The 22,207-nt window shown below is 45.8% G+C and overlaps 1 protein-coding gene across 1 annotated transcript in view; it reads right to left on the minus strand.

The window, feature by feature from the left end:
- Positions 1-4,048: 4,048 nt before the first annotated feature.
- Positions 4,049-22,207, minus strand: part of MYO15A (myosin XVA) — a 106,430-nt gene continuing 88,271 nt past the window's right edge. Inside the window, exons 53-64 of the mRNA XM_033166496.1 lie at positions 21,486-21,568; positions 19,738-19,868; positions 16,771-16,865; positions 15,332-15,409; positions 14,241-14,337; positions 13,214-13,374; positions 11,938-12,071; positions 11,043-11,176; positions 8,945-9,078; positions 6,669-6,809; positions 5,603-5,617; positions 4,049-4,256 (exon numbers count right to left, since the gene is read on the minus strand). Coding sequence (XP_033022387.1) covers positions 4,155-4,256; positions 5,603-5,617; positions 6,669-6,809; positions 8,945-9,078; positions 11,043-11,176; positions 11,938-12,071; positions 13,214-13,374; positions 14,241-14,337; positions 15,332-15,409; positions 16,771-16,865; positions 19,738-19,868; positions 21,486-21,568 — 1,305 coding nt within the window. The 3' untranslated portion in view covers positions 4,049-4,154. The remainder of the gene's footprint in view (positions 4,257-5,602; positions 5,618-6,668; positions 6,810-8,944; positions 9,079-11,042; positions 11,177-11,937; positions 12,072-13,213; positions 13,375-14,240; positions 14,338-15,331; positions 15,410-16,770; positions 16,866-19,737; positions 19,869-21,485; positions 21,569-22,207) is intronic.

The raw sequence follows: 22,207 nt of genomic DNA on the forward strand, positions 1-22,207 counted from the left end.
CCGGCAGTTAATGGCGCATGCGCTGAGCAAATTGCGTAGCTATAAAGGGCACTGTAGAGATTGGAGCGTGGAAGGGTGGAGTGGCGCTCTCATTATCCGTTATGTAACAATGTCCTTTATATTACGGCATTGGAATGGAAGCCGGAAGTGAAGGCTGTGCGTGTAAAACTCTTGTTTTTCTACCTCTATATTAAGGACTCCAGGGCCTTTAATGTTCTCTGCGCATGCTCCTTAGTGCACGCGCACATTAAGCGCAATTTCTACGCCGTCAATCGCAATGACGTACGCGAACGTAGGGTGGGGTTTATGGATAGACGCCTTTTATTGGGTACTGTAGGGGGCGTGACCAACTCAACAGGCTCCCCCTCCTTTCTTCACCGCCTACCTCAGCGCGGATTGGCCATGCTTACCCTATGAGGCGGGCTCAAAACGGCAAGCCTGCCCGCTGATTTGCAGAAACGAAACAGGCGCTTTCAAGGATCGGTGGGCTAGCGGCTAATGAAGCGGCTCAGACAATGGCCAAATTTCCTATCACGACGGAAGCGTGAGGTTTTTAAGGGTCTCACGCTAAAATTTGCTGTGGTGATTTTTGAAGAAGAAAGATTACACTGCAGGGTTCATCAAGGAAACCAGTGATTGACACAACCAGGGCCAGCACTGATTCATCATGGGATAATCTGCTTTCCTCAGCCTCTTGGTATAGCGAATGCCTGAGTTTGTGATACACACCAAAGACAGAGGCTTTTTAAATTCCGATTCAGAATAGTAAAGAAAAAGTCTTTATTATTCTACAAGCCTACAAGTTACTAGCAAAAAGTTACAGCGGTGTTAGAAAGTGTGTGGAGGGCAGAGGCAGATTTGCAAAGCTCCTCTCACTGCTCACCTGGAGGCAATCCTTACCCAAAAGTGAGCAGCTGCTTTCAATTCTAAAGCTGAAGTAAAAAAATTAAAAAATGCTAGAACTACCAAATCACAACCTGGAAAACCATGCCTTCCTTGTAGCTGCCTTCAGCCATGGCTTCTCCCACCCTTTTTAAAGCTCTCTTCCCATGCTGTCTTTCTGGGGCAAAAACATGCAGACAAGGGGAAGGGGATTAGAAGGAGGGGAGGGGGAAGCAGCTGGAGAGATCATCACCTTTGGAGGATGCACCACAGCACATTCCCATGGAGGCAAATCATGGCATTGGGGTGTTAGTGTCTTGTGCCCAAGCTGCGTTTGGTTCAGCAAAATCTCTGTGAGGCAAGAGGATGGAAAGTCAGCGAGCAAATAAGCCAAAGCTCTCTGACCTACTTTCTTCCTACGCTTTGGGAGCCCTTGGCCTTAAAACAGGAAGCAACAGGTGTAAGTGGCTCATTAATGTCTTCCTGGAGGCCTTTACTGAACCCTGTCAATCTCCTTTCCTTCCTACTCATTTTCCAAGTCAATTAATGAAGGGACCAGTCACCTCCTTTATGGAACTTGGTAGGGTACTGTATTGGATTTTTTGTCTCCATATGGAAAAATGCCTGCATGGTGCCACTTCTCTTGCTGTCTCCCAATCCCTTAAAAAAAAACAACACAACTTTCCCCATTAGGTTTTAGGGTGTGTGTGTTTTTAAGGGGACCCATCTGCCACCATTGCTGAGCACTGGCTGATGGGAGATGGAGTCCAGTAACATCTGGAGGGCCCCACAGGCTCCCCATCCCTGCATTATAACTAAGTTTAACTGTGTAACGAGAATGATTGCAACACCTTGTTAATCTCCTGTTTCCTTCTCCTTCCCATTGCCTCTAGGGTTGGTATCAAGGACCACCACAATGATCTGGCATCTGCCAAGGCCCCACATGCCAGGAAGATGCTCACTGCCAAAAGACTCTTGGACCTCCTCCGCATCAGCATCATTGCAACCCCCTGTTTAATTGCCTACCTTTTGGCCCAGGATATGAAGGGTGGTGATGAGGTGCAGGAGATTCCACTGCCTGGGGGTGGGGGTGCTTTTGTCAAAGTTGCTGACCTTTTTTTGCTTTTGAGCTATTGTTTTTTTTAAAAAACCAACAACAAATCAACACTTCAGACATTTTCGCCGATCTAACACTGCCTGCTTGCTCAGCAGCTTTCTGCCTGGCAGGCCAATGGGTGGTAGCAATGAGGAAGAGGAGCGGCAGATAATGGCATCGAGGAGTTTGTCTCACTGAGGTTCATAGAACGTGGCTTGCCCAAAGGCCCCCCAAAATCTGCAACAGACACTGTTCATCTCTGATGATATCTAGATTGTAAGTGCCTGGAGGTACGGTTGGTGCAATGAATAAGAGTGATTGTCTAACATCTGCCACCAAATGCTGGCAGAGGCACAGAAAGAACCAACCGTTGAATAAGCCACGCAGTCATTCTGATATAATTACATGTCCCACCTATGTTTGGGGGCTTGGAAGTGTTCACAAGCTCCCGTATTTTTTGCTGGTGTGCCCCTCTGTTAGGTCAACATGTATTCCAAGAAGTTTTTGTACGAGACGGATTACCAAATAAGAGGAAAGGAACAATCCTAGGGATTGCGGCCCTAAACCTGAAAAAGGTTTCCTACCTCTCTTGTGTAGAATTGCATCTTCAATAACTATTTTGCATTTATTCTGGGGCAGGCACACACCCTTGTTGACATGTGTGTTTGGAATGTTGACTAATGCGATTTTATTGTCCTCAAAGGTGAAGAGCAAAAGACCAGGCAGCCATGAGTGTATGACATAAAATGACACTTTTAATTTTGCTCAAATTGTGAACAAATATAACACCCCCCTCAAAAAAGCGCAATTTTGAGTGCAAAAATATTACAAAAAATAGCAGGTAGGGTGTGAGCTATAAATTGTTTCTTCTCTCTCTCTTTCTCTCTCTCCCCCAATAGCACAATACCAGTTCTTCTGAAGACTGGTTGCTTTTATAAAAATAAAGAGCAAAGTTGCAGAAAAAGCCATATTCTTGAAACCGGACCAAAGTACTGTATGTTAAAAAAACAACAGAACTTGTGAATAACTTTGCAAACAACTTGTGCACGTAAACAGACAGAGGCTGGGGACAAACAGCGGATGATTCATCATCATGCTTTGCTCGGAAGCTTCCAGGCACATCTGGCTGACAGCTGTTGCAAAGTGGGTGCTAGGCCAGATGGCATCGTGATCTGGTCCAGCTCAGTAGTTCTTCCATAGGTTCTATCCACCCACCTCAAATTTCTTATTAGGAGAATCTGGGCTCAGGCTTCAACTCCTGGTGTAGTAGGACTTCTCATATATAGCAGCCTATAGGGACAGACCAGTGGAGTCTTCCCAAACCTGGCACACACACACACGCCAGATGTTTGCAGGAGATTTATGCAGCCAAATCTGCATAAAACTGTGCATAGTAGTAAGAAATGGGTTAAGGATCACAGAGTTCTTAAATGCTAAAGAAGTTTCAGATTGGTCCTGACCCTGTTCCTTTCTCTCTCTCTTATTTTTGAACCATATAACTGCTGACCAGATGCATAAGGCTGGAGCTCCTAAGCCCAGACTCCATGTGTGAAAATACTTTCCATATGTTTGTATTCATGAAGTTTTTATCTGTGTTGTTTCTGCTGTAGCATTGAGTGAGACCGCTGATTACTGTAAATAAAGCATTTCATTCTAGCTTACTTAAGATTGTGGTCTATTCACTCCTAGAAGCAAACTGCAAGCACTTAATAATGGGACATTTTAAAGGTCTAGCAACCTATATTTCCAACACATTACAAACACTGCACATATTTCTGTTTTAAACTCTGCTGAAAGGGTTTTTGGCTAGAGAGTGAGTCAAGGCCCACATGCTTTTTTAATTCAGGCAGTCATCCATTTTCCTTTTGCAGTCTCCCACACAGGTGGGACTTCAGGATTAATTGGTATTCACCAGTTATTTTCCAAGGCTGTATCTGCCTCCTCCTCGGCAGCCCTCCCCAATGCCACCTCTATCGCGACCTCTTGGCGAATAGGAGGTGCTGCTGGTCTCCTACCCTCATTCCCAATGTAGATCTTTACCCTGCTCCCCTTATTCACTCAAACCTTCCTGGGGGGAAGCACCACTTTGTGGCTTGCCTCAGGTACCAAAACGTATTGGGCCAGCCAAGAGAGAGAGAGAGAGTGGGAGGAAGGAAGAGGTGTGTGGCCAGTCCATTCACAACAACGTGATCTCGCTCGGAGGGAGCGTGAGTCGCTTTTCGCGGGCGTGCAGCAAGCTCTCCATGTGGGTGGCGATTACTCGGCAAAGCTCCAGGCCCTGGAGAGGGAAGGAAAGCAAGAAGGTGGACGGTGATTTGGCGTTAGTTGAGACGCTGCCGTAAAAGCTACTAGCTCCACTAAGCAGGGCTTAGATGGAATTAGATGGATGTCAGATCCAGCAAAAGCTCCCCGTTAATTCTTTTTGGATTTTTGGTCCCATAACATGGTCTTGCTAAGGTAGCAAGGCAGTTCATTCTAAGAAATTCAACAATAGATCCATAGAAACCAAAACAATACTAATTATGAGATGCATAGATACTAAAGGTTTGCACCCTAGGTATTAAAGACGCCTTCTTAGCCATCACTATCTGTTGGCGTTATCAAACCTCTCCACAGTGAAACTGCCTGTTTACAAAAGTTAAAATGGGGGAACCAGACAGATTCAAGTTGATCTTTCTGTTAAGAGGCTCTAATAACACTGAAATGATAAGGAAGACATTCAGAGGGTGTCGTGGACCATATCCTGTCCATCCAATCTTTTTTGGAGAAATTTAAGCCACTTCTCCAGCACAAAGTCATTTCAGATCCTCATCTTTACTTTTTCAAAGCTTTCCATGGTCTTGCCCTCACCTTATGTCTCTGCCCTGATATCCTGATATTCCCTTGCCTATGACGTGCGCTACTCACAAATGACATTCGCTACTCCCAAGCTTTAAAAGGCCAAGGAACTGTTGGGAGATTCCATTCCACCTTTTGTTGCAGACATGGGATTGTTGCGTGTCACATGGATGTTTACTTTCCAGCACAGATTGCTGGGTCCCATGAGCGGAACTTCTGCTCTGTGTATTGCTTTTGTTTTGAGTCTCTCTCCAAGAAGACGACAAGGAGAGACAACATGTTTCTTTGTTGTGATTTATGTAAAATAAATCCATAGTTTTAGTATGTATCTACAGCTTCAAGTCTCTTCTGTTGTGCAGTTTACTCTGCTAAGTAAAGTGTGCTCAAGTCAGCAAGCTTGAGTCGCTTATTTACGTCAGAGCCAGAGTTCGATGGATCTCTGCAGCATGAAGGATGAGAGGGAGATGAGCCAGTTAGGGCTGAGCCAGCTGGCCTATCGACCCCCAGATGCCGACAGGAACAACATGAGCTTAGCAAACTTGTGTATGGCTTTTTCGAGATCTGAATAACGACTTTGCATGGTGCAATTGTGGTGGCTAACAGATGAAGTTACGAGTCACCCGTCTGAATCTCATCTTTTGCATAATAGCAATATTCACCTACCTTGCAGGGCTGTTGTAAATATTACAAAATAATTTGTGCAGAGTGCTTTGAACACATGAAAATGCAATACACTGGTATTTTTTTTTAAAGTAAGTTTTATCATCCCAATTGCATGCTACCTACCATCTGAAGGTTAAGCTTCACAGAGCCAGTGGAAGGAGACAGGAGAAGACAGAGGAGACAGAAAGAGAGGGGAGGGGAGGAGAATGATGTGAGTTAAGCATATTTGCAGAGTTGCATCATATTTCCAACAAAGTCTAAATGTGCATAATAAATTATAAAGCTTGTGCTAGATTCTGAAAATGTGGGACAAGAAGGTCTGGTTTGCAAGCATTGTAATGTGCCCATGAGATTTAATTTAGGCCAGGAGTTTAAATAAAAGCCAAATGAACAAATCATTTCTGGATGCAAAGAACAAAACAAAACACCCTACTCAAATATTTTCCCAATCAGATTTTTGTACAAATGAGCTTGCTAGTCTGAATATAAAGGGCACAGATCCACAAAGGGAGATGCAAGGTCACCCCACCGATACATTTTGCTAGAATTCTCACAACTAATCACTTTTTCCTGGACTTTCCACAGGCATTTCAGTCAAAGGAGGAAGCTGAAAATCTGCTGTGGGGTAAAAACTGCTTTGCCGTAACACCTTCGGGGGATGTATGGATCCCACCCTCTCTCCCTTGAGAAATGCTGCGAGTCTCACCAAATCGGCTCCAGCTTCCCTCAAAATTCCCGGGATGTTTTTCCCAAGGTGGAATTCTCAAAGTCACCCCAGATCTAACTTCAGGTGAAAATTTGGTGTTGCCCCTAACTCCGCAGGCCTTTCTAAGTGCCTCTCGCTGGGCTCATGCCACAAGGCTGGCTCATTAGGACGAATGCTGTGCAGGCTTATCTCTTAGGGTCAATGGGGCCAATACATTTTGGTACCTGAGGCCCCAACAAACTCAGCCTGCCCTCAGCCAAGCTCCACTTGACTACCTCCTTGTCAGCTTCCTCCTCCTCGGCGGCAATGTTGCCTTTGCAGAACGGAGGGGGATAGGGACAAATCCAGAAATAATTGGCTCTACCTGTCGTTCTGCCTACTGCCTGGACTCCCTGCCTTCCACCCTGGCAGTTCCAAGGGTACCAGTCACCACTGGCTGCAGGGGAATTATGCTGCCTCAGGACAGGTGTTCCCCTGCTTTACCTGTTCCAGCTGCAGCTGCGTGATCCTTTGGGACATCAAGCCCCCCAGCATGATCTCTACGTAGGGGTAGCTGGATCCAGCCGAGGGCCGTTGGGTGCGTGTGGACTGGATCTCTTTTAGGGAGAATGTCACAATGGGTTCCTGGAAGAGGAAGGAAAGAGCCGTGTTATACCTGCTAGTGACTTGTGGAAGTCAGTTGTTGGTTCACCACACCCCAACCAGCAGAGTACGTGAAACCCCAGCAGAGTCTTCAGAGGTTTCCTGTTCCCAGCAACGCAGCTTCTTCCAGAGTCCCGGTTAATGGGAAAACTCATTTCCCATGCAGTTCAAAGGAATGCTTTGTTTACCGTATCCAGACACAAGACAAAGCTGAATACTGTGTAATAAGCAAAAATCTGGCCCTTTTTCCCTTATGGGGTACACAACAGCCCTTGTAGAGTCCTCCATCGGTAGAATATAACAGAGGCCAACCAGATAAGATTGTGAAGCAAGGTCTTTATTGAACTGTTTTAAGGAATTCGCTGGGATGTGGGGGGAGAAGCTGCTGGTAGGAAGAGGGGTTGGGGAAAATTATAAAAGTTAATGAACATATGATTTCAAGGTTTAAGATAAGAAATTCAGAGGATATACCTAGGGGTTCCTGGAAGCACTAGTAACAGCAGAAAAAGAAGAAGGATGGGGTAAAATAAATATGATAGTTAAGAAAATAGGCAAGAATGGGTTATAAAATGAACAATTGATTAAATGGATAATAAGAGGTAGGAAATTTAAATATGAAGATGAACCTGCTTAAAATAGGAGTTAAAATGGAAACCAGGAAGGGAAGACCGGAGGAAGTCCCATTAAGATGTTAAGAAAATTAGATAAAAATAGTGTATTTTATTGTTGTGTTTAACTGTTTATGTTATGTTATGTTTTGCTTTGGTTGTTGTGTGTTTGTTTTGTTATATTGGATGAAATGAATAAAAATTATTATTAAAAAAAAAGAAGAGAAGCAAAGTCTTCATTGAACTGTTGCAACAGGATCCTTCCTCTCACGCAGGAGAACAAAGAAGGAATCCAGAAGAAAGGCGTGGCTGCCCTTATATAGACATTTGAAATTTCCCCTGCTGGAGTTCAAGACCACCCCCAGAAACATCATACATATGTCACAGAAGAGGGGTGTATCCCAGAACCACCTTCCCCAATACATCATACCTACATCACAAAAAGGCGGTCTCCAACAAATTTTAACAGAAATCTGAGAAGTTTGTTTTTCTCCCGCCTGTCAATTTATATGATAATGTCATAAAATTATTGGAATATGTAGAACTAGCAAAATTAACTGGGAGAATAAGGAACCAAAGCGATCAAAGGGTTCAATCAGATTGGAGTAAATTTTTTGAGTATTTAAAAAATCATTGTATAAATATGAAAACACAGACAGGTATGGATATTATACTTGCAATGTAAAAGTGGAATACAGAATAGATAGTAATTTTAATTAATAAAAAGGAAACATGAATTTAGGAAAACGGAAGAATGAGGAGAAGGTATAAAACCAGGATGGAAAAGGAGGGAAGTCATAATACTCGGCGGAGTATATACATGTATAGTTGAATTGTGGATGTCTTTTTAAGTGTGTTTCGTCATGTCATGTCATGTCATGTTAAAAGCAAAATAAAAATATTTTTTTAAAAAAATTATATGATAATGTCTTATCTGATTGCCTTTCCTGGGTAGGCAGGCAATTCCTTTGAGGTGGTGATTACTTAATTTCTGAGACAATGGGAAGGTTCCCTCACCCCCTTCCTCCTTGCAGAGAAACATTTGGTAAACATTTGGTCAGTTTTGAGAGTCAAAATGGTTTCAGGACTGTCTGCCTCAGACATGTGGCCTTGTTTGCTTGGCACACTTATGAACATTTATTTTTATTATATATATATATATATATATATATATATATATATATATATATATATATATATATATATATATATGACCTTGATATTCTTACAACAATTGCTACCTACTATAAGCCTTTCTTCTGGTCTTTGAAGTAAAGACACATATATGTACAGAGATCCACTAACACTGTTACCATGCTAGCTTACGCTGCTGTGCAAAACCCACAGCCTCTTCCCTTGACTAGCACAGATTCAGAGTCAGGCCCCGACAGCAAACAGGACAGCATCAGGACTTGCAACAGGACTTGCTGTCGTGGGCCAGGAGTCAGCTTTGCCTGCTGAACAGCAGCCTGAAAGGGGGGGGGGGTCGGGACAATCCACAAGACCTACGTGGGTTTCCTTGTTCAGGAAGTTGAGTCCATTCTGGTTCACAGCCAAGATGCAGGGGGAGATGATGGTGTTGTTGCTGCAGCTCTGGATGTAGAAGAAGGACGAGCCGAACATGGGGAAAGCGCTCAGGAGCCCTGGAGGGGGGGAGTGGAATTGTAATGATCTGCAACACCATCATTATTGTGAAATATTACTGGGGCAAGAGACAACTTCAGTTTGATCAGGAGAAAGGGGTTTTCTCCCTTATGGAATTAAGAGCGTAATAAAAGCCTGTTGGATCCAGACAATGGCCTCTCTAGCAAAGCCACCTGTTCTCACATGGCTAACCAGATTTTCAGCTAGACTACATAATTTCTTGTGAGCCGGTAACTTTTCTCACCTCACTTGCAAAGCAGAATGTGCATGTTTTACAGTAAACATTTTCAGCACATTCTGGGCAGTGTTGGAACAAAACCAACTACCTTAGAGGAAGGATTTTGTTCACCCGATGGAGGGGCAGCTTTGTCTCATTGAGTGTGTGTGTGTGTTTTCACTGCTGCAAGGTGTGCCAATGATTGTCACTACTTAAGATGGCTTTACAGTTGTACCTTGGTTTTTGAACAGCTTAGTTCTCGAACGTTGTGGCTCCCAAACGCCACAAACCCAGAAGTTTGCAAACTATTTTTGTAAGCTGAATGTCCGATGGGGCATCTGCAGCTTCTGATTGGCTACAGGAACTTACTGCAGCCAATCAGAAGCCGCGTTTTGGTTTTCGAATGTTTTGGAAGTTGAACAGACTTCTGGAACAGATTCTGTTCGACTTCCAAGGTACAACTGTAGAAGGAGATTAGACCAGAGGCCAGCACACTTTTTCAGCAGGGGGCCAGTCCACTGTCCCTCAGACCTTGTGGGAGGCGGGATTATATTTTGGAAGAAAAATAAATAAACATATTCCTACGCCCCACAAATAACCCAGAGATGCATTTTAAATAAAAGGACATATTCTACTCATGTAAAAACACACTGATTCCCGGACCGCCCGCAGGCCAAATTTAGAAGGTGATTGGGCTGGATCCAGCCCCCGGGACTTAGTTTGCCTACCCATGGATTAAACAATCCAGGAAGGTGGAAGAAATCTAACAGCACCTATGTACCATGATGCCTAAATAGAACTTTCACTTTTGGATGCAGTGAAACTCAGTTTGTTGCCTCCTTAATATCCTATCTTGGAAGTTATCTGACTGGCTGGCATTTCTTGGAAGTATCTGACTGGCTGCTCTTGGAAATGGTGCTGGGCCAGATGGACCTGCCTGGGTCTAATCCGACAGGGCTTTTTCTTTATTCAAGTTCAGGAGTGGAGAACCCCACCCCCACCCCATCCAGTAGGCAAGGTGCTCTAAGCTAGATTCCACCTGCTCTCTGGGTCCTACCGCTACCTGTTCAGTGTGGCGAGAAAGGGGCTTTGGTGCTGTACTATGTGTGCAACTGTAGCTTCTTTCTCTCCAAGAGGATCTGTTGCAAGAAGATCATTTCAGCAGATTTGTGCTCCTTGCAAAAAAAGGAGCTCATGCATTCTGCAATTGCATGCGCATAATTTTTGGGGTGCAAGTGCATTTTGAAGCTTGGGGCTTTAAACAGCTTGCAGCTCATACGTGCAGCGTTCTACTGGGATTGCTGAGTTCTTTGTGCCTTTTGTGCAGTCGGGACAGATGAATGGTGTTGGTGAGCTTTTTATTTATTTAGCTTTTTTTAAACAAACAAACTTTGTAGAAAGAATTGAAGAAAATGGAAGGTGAACCTTGAGTGGAGTTGCTAAGGAATAAATGAATGCCTCTGTGACAATGGGAAATACAGTAGCTTTGTGTATGTGAGTGGGTCTGGACTGCCCACTAACTGAACGTGGCCCCTGATAGCTTTCTACTGGGCTGATGTGGCCCTTGGCCCGAAAAAGCTTCCACCCTACTGCACTGGTTCAACCAAGGCAGCCAGTCCCTTTTATTACGGCTCATTTCTTTAACTTTGGCTGGTTGGCACTCCCTCTGTTTACATGGGCAAGACCTTCCCAGTGCCATGCCCCCTGGGTCAATTAATGCCACTTCCTTGAAAGCCAACATCTTACCTAGGAACTGTGCCCGAGCTTGGTGGGCACTCAAGGCCTGCGCTTGCTGCATGTGGTGCATGACCATGTCCAGCCACGACTGGGCCTTCTGCAGATGGTAGAACTGGGGCGGGATGTAGTCCTGAACTTCCCGCCTGGGATGAGGAAGCAGAAACACGAGAAGAGAAGAAGTCATAAACCACCTAGGATGGGGTGCAGAACCAGAAGCCCTCCTGCTGTTATTGGACTACAGCGCCCACCATCCTTGACTATTGGCCATCGTGGCTGGGGCTGATGGGATTTGGAGTCCAACAACATCTGGAGGGCAGCAGAATGGAGAAGGTTGTCTTAGACAGCTTCAAAACAAGATGCTTCATGCAATTAAAATTATTTCAGTCAGGACCGTTTCCCCCAACCCGGAGGCTTCCGGAAGTTGTTGGACTCCAACTCCCATCATCCACTACTGCTGGTCTTGCTTGCTGTGGGGCTGATGGGAGTTGGAGTCCAACAAATATCAGGGTGACCTGGTTGGTAAAAAGAAACGCATATTGCAAAGGCCTGCACAGTTTTGTTGTTGTTGTTGTTTAGTCATTCGTGACCCCATGGACCAGAGCACGCCAGGCACTCCTGTCTTCCACTGGAGGTCTAAAAGGAGAACAGGAAGGCGTCTTGCCAAACGTCTACTGGCAGGAAGTTCCATAGGGTGGGACCTGCCACAATCATGGCTTGATCCCTAGTAAAGGCCGACCAGACCTCACGGGCTTGGGGAGCCATGTAAGAGGGCCTCGGTGATCGAGGCAGAGCATGAGAAGCAGCCCCCTAGCACCTGCCAGCTCAGAATTGCTTCCTGGTTGGAGGGGGGGCATGTCCCCTTTTCGCCCTGTCCCCGCAGCCCCCTAACCTACAGGGCACCTACACGGTAGGCAGGTAGAAGCTGTCCTTTGCTCGGTGCTGCAGAGCAGCCAGCTTGGAGACTTGCTGGAACTGTTGCTCACTCGGCCTCATGGGAGGAAGAGTGTTGAAGAGCCCCTTGAGATAATCAGGGAGAACCTGAGGGAACGAGAGGAGGAGTCATAAATACGAATAATAATTAAGTAGCATTTGCAGCTTCCATATATTTGAAACGATGTATATACTACGATCTTGTAAGGTGGAATCTTCATGGATTCCGCTACCATCCAGAGGAGCTGTTCCTTAGTCTGTACCTTGAGAAATGTCACAGACTACTTCCTGCCTTTGACATGGCACCCGGTTGGGGAACTTTATTGGGTTATAAATCTTTCTAATCACTGTTTGAAATACTCCCTTCCTCTCTATAGCCATGTGTGCATAATTATGTTCGTTTGTTTGTTTGTTTGTTATTTAGATTATTTAGATGTCAGGTTTCGTTTTTGGTGAATAATTTTACTGGTACCACAACCTTTGAGGTGGCCAAATTTCTTTTTTTGGCCCTTAAACAACGTAAGGTTAAAATCGATAGTATTGATATGGGTCTTTATGTATAATCTACTTTAAGTGTATGTTTTAGTGTAAACCCCTCTGAGTTGTCTCAGGTTTTAAAATTTGTATGGATGATTGTGTTCTGACTGACGGTCGAATAAATTGTTATTGTATTATTATTTAGATTTCTATACTGCCCTTCATCCGAACATCACAGGGCGGTTTAGAATATCAAAACACAAAAATACAGGGTTTCCCAAACCTGGGTCTCCAGCTGTTTTTGGACTACAAGTCCCACCATCCCTATCTATCAGGAGCAGTGGTTAGGAATGATGGGAACTGTAGTCCAAAAACAGCTGGAGACCCAAGTTTGGGAAACATTGCTCTAACCACTACACCACCCTGGCTCTCGTAATCTGAGCTCTGCTCCACCAGGGTTTATTGACACAACAAACCTGTTAAGTCTTGTAAGACCCTGTCGTATTTTGGGACCACCCATTTTATAGAAGGCTTAGAGGGGGGGGGAGAAAGGCAGCTTCAGAGTCTCTGACCATTTCAAACCAAGTAAAAATAGGCTGCAGAGTCACTGGTCGACGTGTCCTGGTCAAAAATGCCTTCCTGCCCAAACAAATGTCACCGTCACCAAGACCTGGAAGGAAACCTACCTGTGAGTCATTTTGAGAAGGAACAAGACCTGCACTCGTCTGATCCTCTCTGAAAGCTTTCCCTTTTCTTTGCTGCAAAGGTCTCACCTGGTTGTAGTGCATGGTGACATAGAGCTCATTGTCAAACTTTAGCGGCTGGGCCCAGATGACGCGCCGATACCAGAACATGAAGCCACTGTCCACGTTCTCCATTTCCACGGCAACATCAAGGATGTACTCCTTTTTGTTCAAAGGCCGAACATTCTGATCTGCGTGGGCGAAATGGCACGGATCGGATTTTTAAAGCAGCCTGGTATTCCTGGTGAGGTGGGTGGCTGCATTCACCCGGTGTACAGTCTGCCCCCCCACCTTCCAAATGTAGACTGGTGATTTTGCTAAAGGGTGGGGGGGGCCGACTGCTCTTTTCCTACATGGCCAAAAGGATGTTTTTACAGCCCTCCACCAACAGGTGGTGGTAGACATTTTCCAGATAAAGTCCGGCACCGTAAAAAGAAATAACATTTCAGGCGCGACCGGGTGAATTTTCACAAGCAAGGATGATAATATAGCCTACAAAATTATACGCCTGGTGTCCTACTGAAACAACATATGACAGGCAATAAATTTATCGGAATTTGGTCATTTTTGTGCAGTGACTCTTTAGAACTCAGATGTCTGTGCTAATCTGTCCATGAAAGCCAATGCACATATTGTTGGGGTGCTACTAGGAAGCTTCATAGCAAAGTTATTGAAATGGTTAGTTTTGGGGGGGGGGTTGGGTAATTTCGTGGTGTATTCATGGAGGGTAACACTGTGTTCCACCTCTGCTGTTGGAGGTGGTATGATCTGAATACCAGTTGTTGCACTCAGATTCCATTTGCAGGATCCCATAAGCGTCTGCTTGGCTCCTATGAAAGGAGGGTGCTGGACCAGATTGGCCTTTGGCCTGATCCAGCAGCCAGACTCTTCCCAGGTGCTTATAGTCCACCAGGAGATTAGTAAACCTAGTTTAGGTCTGTAATGTGATCCGATCCTGAAATTCGTAGTTTGAACAAAATACATAGAGTGGGACGATACGTTTATCCCTGGTCTTTGGACTGAGGGATTCTCTCCTCTGGGGCCCGGCAGGACTCACTTCTGTTGGCGACAGCAAAAATGATGTATTCGTCAAAGGCCTCAGGGCGGCGTAGTCCCATCTCGTAGCATAACTCCTCTATCACATCCAGCGCAACCTGGAAATAAATAAATAAATAAATAAATAAATAAATAAATAAATAAATAAATTTTTATTTCTACCCCGCCCTTCCCAATCCAAAAACCGAGCTCAGGGCGGCTAACAACAAATATAAGACAATGATTAAAACAACTTAAAAAACAGCTAACTGGCCACAATTTGAAACAAGATGGTGGACCAAAACATGACCTCACCATGACTTCGCCCAAACGGACGTGGCAGTTACAAATGAGGTTTCCTGAGGTGAAGGAGGTAGTTTTTAGCTATGTTTGGATGCCTTCAGATGCAATATGTTGTTGTGTATGAGAGAGACACAGTGTGTGCACGCACAGCCCCAAAACTCTTAATTTATACTATCCATTTAAAAATAACAATAGGTTTAGGTTTATTAGAATTCCTGGGCAGCACCGGGCACTTTCTGCTATTTTAAAGAATGTCAAAGTTCATAAGCAAGGAATACAAACTTTGAAACCATACAGATCTCTTCTGCAAGCTGGATTTTTTTTTTAAGGAGATGGAAGGAAAATATGAATCTGAGAGAGGGCAAGACGCTAATCCCCAACTTGAATTGTTTTTACATTTGAAGATGGTAATGAAGGAAGCTCTGGCAAGCTGATTAAGTCACAACTGTTGTGGGCAGTTAGCATGGAGAAAGAAAAATTTAAAACAACCTACAATCACAAAAATAATGTGTGTCCTGCAAACACACTCACACACATCTGGCAATTCGGCATCCGGCTGGACCAGATGACCCGTAGGTCATGATTCTATGACTCTATGCAAGAAATGTTATCAGAGTTCAAAGACTCAGTTCCACCCAGGCAAAAACACTGAAAGCAGGGGTGGTGAGGGGGCATGGCCAGGGTGCAGTTGTGGGCTTGGGAGAGTCCTAAGGGCCACAGAGAGGCCTGGAGGGTCAAGGTTTGGCCACTGGGCCTGAAATTCCCCTTCCCTGTTCTATGGGGATGAGAGACCCTTCCTCTTCCACTCACCGAACAAGTTTTGATCTTGAGGTGCCTCTCAATCCCTCCCGGTAAGAGGAACAGCTGCCGCTTGGAGCTCCTTCCGGCCTTTGCAAAGGAAGGAAGGAAAGACAAAGTTCATGGGTCATAAGTAAAAATGGAGGAGAATTCTGCATTTTAAAGTAAACTAACTTATTTGATAATCCCTGCATTTATATGCAAAGTGAGAAGCAGCTAACCATCAGATCGCACACTCTTCCGAATGCTGCAGTGCACTCCTGCTTCAGAAATGTGCACCCAACAATGCGTATTTTGCTGGGATGTGTATTTTAGAGGGAAATGTGCTGAAAAGCATGGGGGAAATGCAGGAAAATGTATATAAAATAATATACAAAACGCGTACTTTAAGGAAAGCATGGTTAAGGAAAAATGGTTAAAATGTGTATCTTTTTTAAAAAAAATAGGAGAAAACAGGATGGAACAGACTTAACGATTGTTGAGGGTGTGCGAAACTGTCATGGAATGGAAAGAGGTTGATGCACCTACCCCGAATCATAAACCGTGTTTAGAGGTGGTTCAACCCCAGAAACGTATTAGCCAGAGGACCTTACTGCTAGGAGTCAGGCTCTGGTGACTCACCTGTTTGCATCCCATCAGCACTGCAAGGCTGGGAGATTTGAGCTCTGTGCCTCAAGGGTGCCCTCTAGACTGCAGTACCAGCCTTCCATGATCCATCAGTCAGCTGATGCTCCAGGGCCAATCCTTGCCCACCAGGCCCTATAAAGCCCTGGTCTTAGAGCTCCCTTCTTAGTCAGAATAACTCATTACTGGTATGAGGCCATGACCTCAGCTCCTGCTCCAGTAACTGGCTGTGATTACATGGCTGCCCCTCTAATGCTCATCTGCCGCTTACTCTGGAACTCAGCTCCTTCCTGATATAATGTCCACACTTGCTTTCTCCTGCTAGGGCTGACTGCCAGCTCCCTTAAGGTTCCAGAACCCAGACAGTCAAGAACCTGACTATTTTTTTTTCTGGAAATGAACCCACGACTGCCCTAGACTATGCTAGGCATCTACTCAGGCCAGATAACAGACCTGAAAGTTGACTACTTGGAGATCTGAACCTGCTGTGAGCCCCAACATGGATTTGAACTGCGATTTGAATGCATGTGCCCCCAAAGCGGACTGCTGGTGGGTCACTCCCAGTTCCCAAATCACACAACCATGCCACCGGCAGGCTTGTCCATAGGGCACACCAGCAGTGTGCCCAATAATTGAAACAGCATGTTTTTAAAAAGGCCCATCAACACTTACAGCATTCAAATACTGTAACAGAAACAGAAAACAGTTCTTAAACACAAAACCACAGCACCACCCATCCCTGTTTGGAAGCCATTCTCCTTCTGGTGTAAACCCCCCCCCCCCAATAATATCCAGCAAAGCGCTCATGGGACTTGCAGGGCACTCACCACCATGGCTTTGAGCTCCATGTTACTGGGGAACTCGCAGCGGCCACCAAACTGAAAGGTTTTCTGCAGGTTCTGCTCACATGCCTTGGCGATGCCTGATGGAGACCATGAAACAAATATGAGAGAGAGGCAGAGACAGAAAGTGTGTGCGAGAGAGGAAGCATCCTAGAGGAGAAGTGAAATGTGGGGCTCCAGATTTCTCAGATGCTGTAGAGAGATTCAGCTCTCTAGACTCACCTAGGCCTGCTTGTAAAGACAATGCAGAGGGCAAAGCACTGTAGGCTAAAAGGCCTACAGGTGCAAACAGATGCTTACTAATAAAATAGCAATTGGGTGACACCAAGCATCCCCAGCTCTACTGAACAGGGAGAAATAAAATGGGTAGAACTAATGAACAGGAAGCTTTTAGTTAATGGTACAGCAGCCCTGAAAAGCCTTGGTAGCATTTTGCCTGTGCAAACTGGAGAGGCCGGCACTGCAACTGCATTTTATTTACACACACACACTGTCTCCCAAATGCTTAGAAACTTCAAATGGAGAACTTTTTGTTGTTCAGTCATTCAGTCATGTCCGACTCTTCATGACCCCATGGACCAGAGCACGCCAGGCACGCCTATCCTTCACTGCCTCTCGCAGTTTGGCCAAACTCATGTTAGTAGCTTCGAGAACACTGTCCAACCATCTCATCCTCTGTCGTCCCCTTCTCCTTGTGCCCTTCATCTTTCCCAACATCAGGGTCTTTTCTAGGGAGTCTTCTCTTCTCATGAGGTGGCCAAAGTACTGGAGCCTCAACTTCAGGATCTGGAGAACTACTTTGCCCTTAAGCCCACATGACCTTAGAAATTGGATTTTTGATCAGGCTGCCAACCAAGACAGAGCCTCCATCATTGCTGCCCATTACTCTGCTTTGTACCCCCAAATTAAGACCACTCACTCAAGGCCCCGTTACCTTGAGACTCTGACCGTCCCACAACTACGCAGGGCCTTTGCAGAACTAAGATTCCAACAGATGCCCTCGGCATATTTAGAGGGGAGATTATAGGGGAATTCCCCTTATGGATCGCAAATGCATATATGGATGCAATCAGGTAGAGGACATCACACTCTATCTGCTGATTTGCCCCCTGTATACAACGCCCAGAGGAAAATTTATATCACCAACCCTTAATTGGTTTCCAGGTCGATCCACACAGGAAATGACAGTTGAACTCCTAGCAGATAAACATCTATACATTACACACCGGGGAGCCAAATTTGCACAGGGAGCCAAGCAGCACCGTTCCAGGTATGTGGTAAAGGTAAAGGGACCCCTGACCATTAGATCCAGTCGTGTCCGACTCTGGGGTTGCGGCGCTCATCTCGCTTTACTGGCCGAGGGAGCCGGCGTACAGCTTCCGGGTCATGTGGCCAGCATGACAAAGCCGCTTCTGGCGAACTAGAGCAGCGCACGGAAACGCCGTTTACCTTCCCGCTGGAGTGGTACCTATTTATCTACTTGCACTTTGACGTGCTTTCGAACTGCTAGGTGGGCAGGAGCTGGGACCGAGCAACGGGAGCTCACCCCGTGGCAGGGATTCGAACCGCCGACCTTCTGATCAGCAAGCCCTAGACTCTGTGGTTTAACCCACAGCACCACCTGTCCCTTTTTTCCAGGTATGTGAATGCATTCCAATTTTAAAATTTAATGCTGTGAATTTCTTTTTATGTTGCAAGCTGCTACAGGCTACGTTGTAAGATCTTAGAGGAATTTCCCCCCCCCCTTTTATTCTCTGTCATCCATTGTAAAGGCCTTTGGCTATATACAATACAACTGACCAGACCCAAATGCTACAAAGCAGATTGGAAAACATGCTGGAGGAGAACCCAGAAAACACTGAAACGCAACTGATATTGCTGTCACCTGGAGTGAGTGAACAAAGATGGCCGGGGGGGGGGGAGGTTGCCTTGGGGGCAACCTGGGACCGCTATTTGCACTGAATTATATGGAAGACTCAATTTCAGCAGTAAGTGTGAATGCACATGATTGCTTTGGCATAGAGCAGCCGGGGGGAAATCCTACCCTTCTAGCTGATTCAGCTTGTGCTGAGCTGATGGCACATATTTGCTACCATCAGGTGCATTCAAGATTTGGCAGGCCACCACAACCTGAAATTCACCCTGGTGCACTGACAGATGGATTAAAAACTCCCTGCCTAGTTTTTCACGTTCCACATCTTCCAAGCTCCAAAACCTCTGTGGTACGAAGACCATCTGTGGGGCAGACAGGATTCTAATGGGACATCCTCAGCTAACAGCCTAGCTTGGGGAGGGGGGAGTCATCATCTATCTTTGCCAATATTCCTTTCCACCCTGAAGCCACTGGAGCCAGTTTTGGAACCTGCGTCTTTTAATGAGGAAATAACCACCGGCTGCGACAGGTGAGCTGCCTTCCGACTGAAGCTGCCTTCTAAGAGCTGAACAGATGGACTCATTTCCATTTATTAATGAGCGATGGGCAGCGGCAAAGAAAGCGTTCCAAACGGGGCAGCCTGATGGATGAGGGCAGGCAGACGCAGCCACCATTTTCTTCCTGGTATCTAACCCTTTTCCCTGGCCCTTCTCACTAGGGATGATGGGAATTGTAGTTCAATAACATTAGGGGCCCCAAGGTTGAGAAAGGCTGATATAGCTTAATATTGTCCACAGTGGCTGGCAGCAACTCTCCAGGGCTTCAGACCAGGAATCTTTCTCAATCCGACGTGCAAATGTTTGGGATTGAAATCTGGGGTTGCATTGCAGGGGGTTGGACTAGATGACCCTCAGGATCCCTTCCAGCTCTACAATTCTGTGGTTCCATGGGTCCTTCTGCATGCAGAGCAGATGCTCCACCAGTGAGGCATGGCTCTTTCTCAGCCAGGACAGCGCATATGTAACCTTGTGACTGGTTGACCAGATGGTCCCCAGGGGTGAAATCTCCCAATATCTCACCTTGGAAATGCAAGCTGGGACTGTTGCAGATTTCTTGGAGGAACTGCAGCAAATACGGTCGGAGGACTTCAGAGCATCTGTAATAGGCACTCAGGATGTAGAGCAGCCTCCAACCTTTCTGGCAGCTGTCCCTGCGTGAAACCCCACCCCAAAGAAGGGAATTGGGGGCTGTTAAAATAGTATGCAAGAAATGAACAAACAGAGCAGGGTACCAAAGACAAGCCTCACTTGGGATGCAGTTTGGAGTGGTACTATCCCTCTCTCCTCCCCCTTCCTTCCTCCTCTCCCCCCCCCTACAATATGTAGGCACCTTTTGACATCGGAAGCACTCTATATCCCTGATGATGTGAGGACTTCTGGCTCAGCATGATTTGGGAAGGTCAGAAGAGCAGACAGAGGAGACTCCTGTGGCAATGGGGGCCAGGGGGGGCACTCATCACTAGGAACGGGGACTACTACTACTACTACTACTAATAATAATAATAATTTATTTATACCCCTGCCACTCTGGGCGGCTTCCAAAAGAATGTTAAAATACAATAAATCTATTAAACATTAAAAGCTTCCCTAAACAGGGCTGCTTTCAGATGTCTCCTAAAAGTCTGGTAGTTGGTTTTCTCTTTGACATCTGGTGGGAGGGCGGTTCCACAGGGCGGGTGCCACTACCGAGAAGGCCCTCTGTAACTTGGCTTCTCACAGCGAGGGAACCGCCAGAAGGCCCTCAGCGCTGGACCTCAGTGTCCGGGCAGAACGATGCTATCCGGTTCACCTTTAATGACAAACCTGCCCAATTTTGCACTCTTCTGAAACTAGGTGCGAATTAAAACACAGCCACCCTTCAAAACTGGAAGTACTCCAAATTCTGCAGCCGTGTGAAAATGCATGTACAGTGGTACCTCTGGTTACAAACTTAATTTGTTCCGGAGGTCCGTTCTTAAGCTGAAACAATTCTTATCCTGAGGCGCGCTTTCGCAAATGGGGCCTCTGGCGTGCGATTTCCGTTCGCATCCTGGGGCAAAGTTTGCAACCAGGAGCAGCTACTTCCGAGTTAGCGGAGCTCATAACCTGAAGCGTTCGTAACCAGAAGCGTTTGTAAGCGGAGGTACCACTTTAGTAGGGTACAGTTGTAGACAGAAATGCAAATATCAGTGAAAAGAGCATTGAAAAAAATGTGCTACGTTAGGGAAAGTTGCATACACAAAGGTGTAAGGTAAAGGTAAAGGGACCCCTGACCATTAGGTCCAGTCGCGGACGACTCTGGGGTTGTGGCGCTCATCTTGCTCTATAGGCCGAGGGAGCCGGCGTTTGTCCGCAGACAGCTTCTGGGTCATGTGGCCAGAGCAGCACACGGAAACACCATTTACCTTCCCACTGGAGCGGTACCTATTTATCTACTTGTACTTGACATGCTTTCGAACTGCTAGGTTGGCAGGAGCTGGGACCAAACAAAGGGAGCTCACCCCGTCGCGAGGATTTGAACCGTCAACCTTTTGATCGGCAAGCCCTAGGCTCTGTGCATTATGATAAATGTGCACGAAAGTGATGAATTTACATGTGGGCATTATTATTCTTTTAATCTCAAACAGGTTGAAAGGAAGATAACTGAATTTAAGGTTAGAAACATCGATAATTGCATTTTTCTGGTGGTTTACAGGCCATGTGCTTCTACTGGATGGAAGGCCCCCCCCCTTCCCCCTCCAGACACCACTGTGCACAGGCCTGCAGGTTGTTACCAGAGACTCACGTACGTCTTGGTGCTGTTGTTGTCCGTGATCTGTTTGATGATCTGGCAAAACACCTCGTCCCTGATGACCTCGTGGTCTCCGCAGAGCTAGTGGAGAACCAGGAGCAAGTATGGAATTATACATGCCTCAGGTGAGTCCCATCCCTTGCTGGCTGCTCTCGTAGCAGCCACCACTTTCTCTTTGCCCACAAAGACTTCTGGCCTGGGAAGGTGATGGAAGAGTTTGCCATAGTAGCCCGCCAGTTTACGTATAAGCTAAACAAGCTATAGCTTAGAGCCCCACTCTCTTGGGGCCCCCCCCCAAAAAAAATTAAATAAAAACAACAACTGGGTGTACATTTCCAAAATGTAAGATAAAAAACAAATAAAATAAAACTGACATAAAGCAACAGTGTTTTGTGTTGTGTAGGCTCCTATGATGTAAGTAATCGCCCCTGCCTGCTGGCCCGCTCCCTGAAATATCACTGGTTTGCTCATTTCTATATATAGGGTGCCTACATTCTGCATGCACTGGTTGCATGGCAACATGCGCAAATGGCAAATTAGGTCCATAAATTACCATATAGCAAATATTCAACACAAAAAACAGTGACCATTTGTTGTTGACAAAGGACAGCTAGACATATAAAAGGCCCCATTAGCTTCAGAAGCTTAGGACATCATCAAACCTAAATCCAGCCCTGTACCCCACCACGGCTATGACAGGCTCAGCAGCTCTGCAAATCA

The sequence above is a fragment of the Lacerta agilis genome, chromosome 13, assembly GCF_009819535.1.
Source record: "Lacerta agilis isolate rLacAgi1 chromosome 13, rLacAgi1.pri, whole genome shotgun sequence".
NCBI classification, from domain to species: Eukaryota; Metazoa; Chordata; class Lepidosauria; order Squamata; family Lacertidae; genus Lacerta; species Lacerta agilis.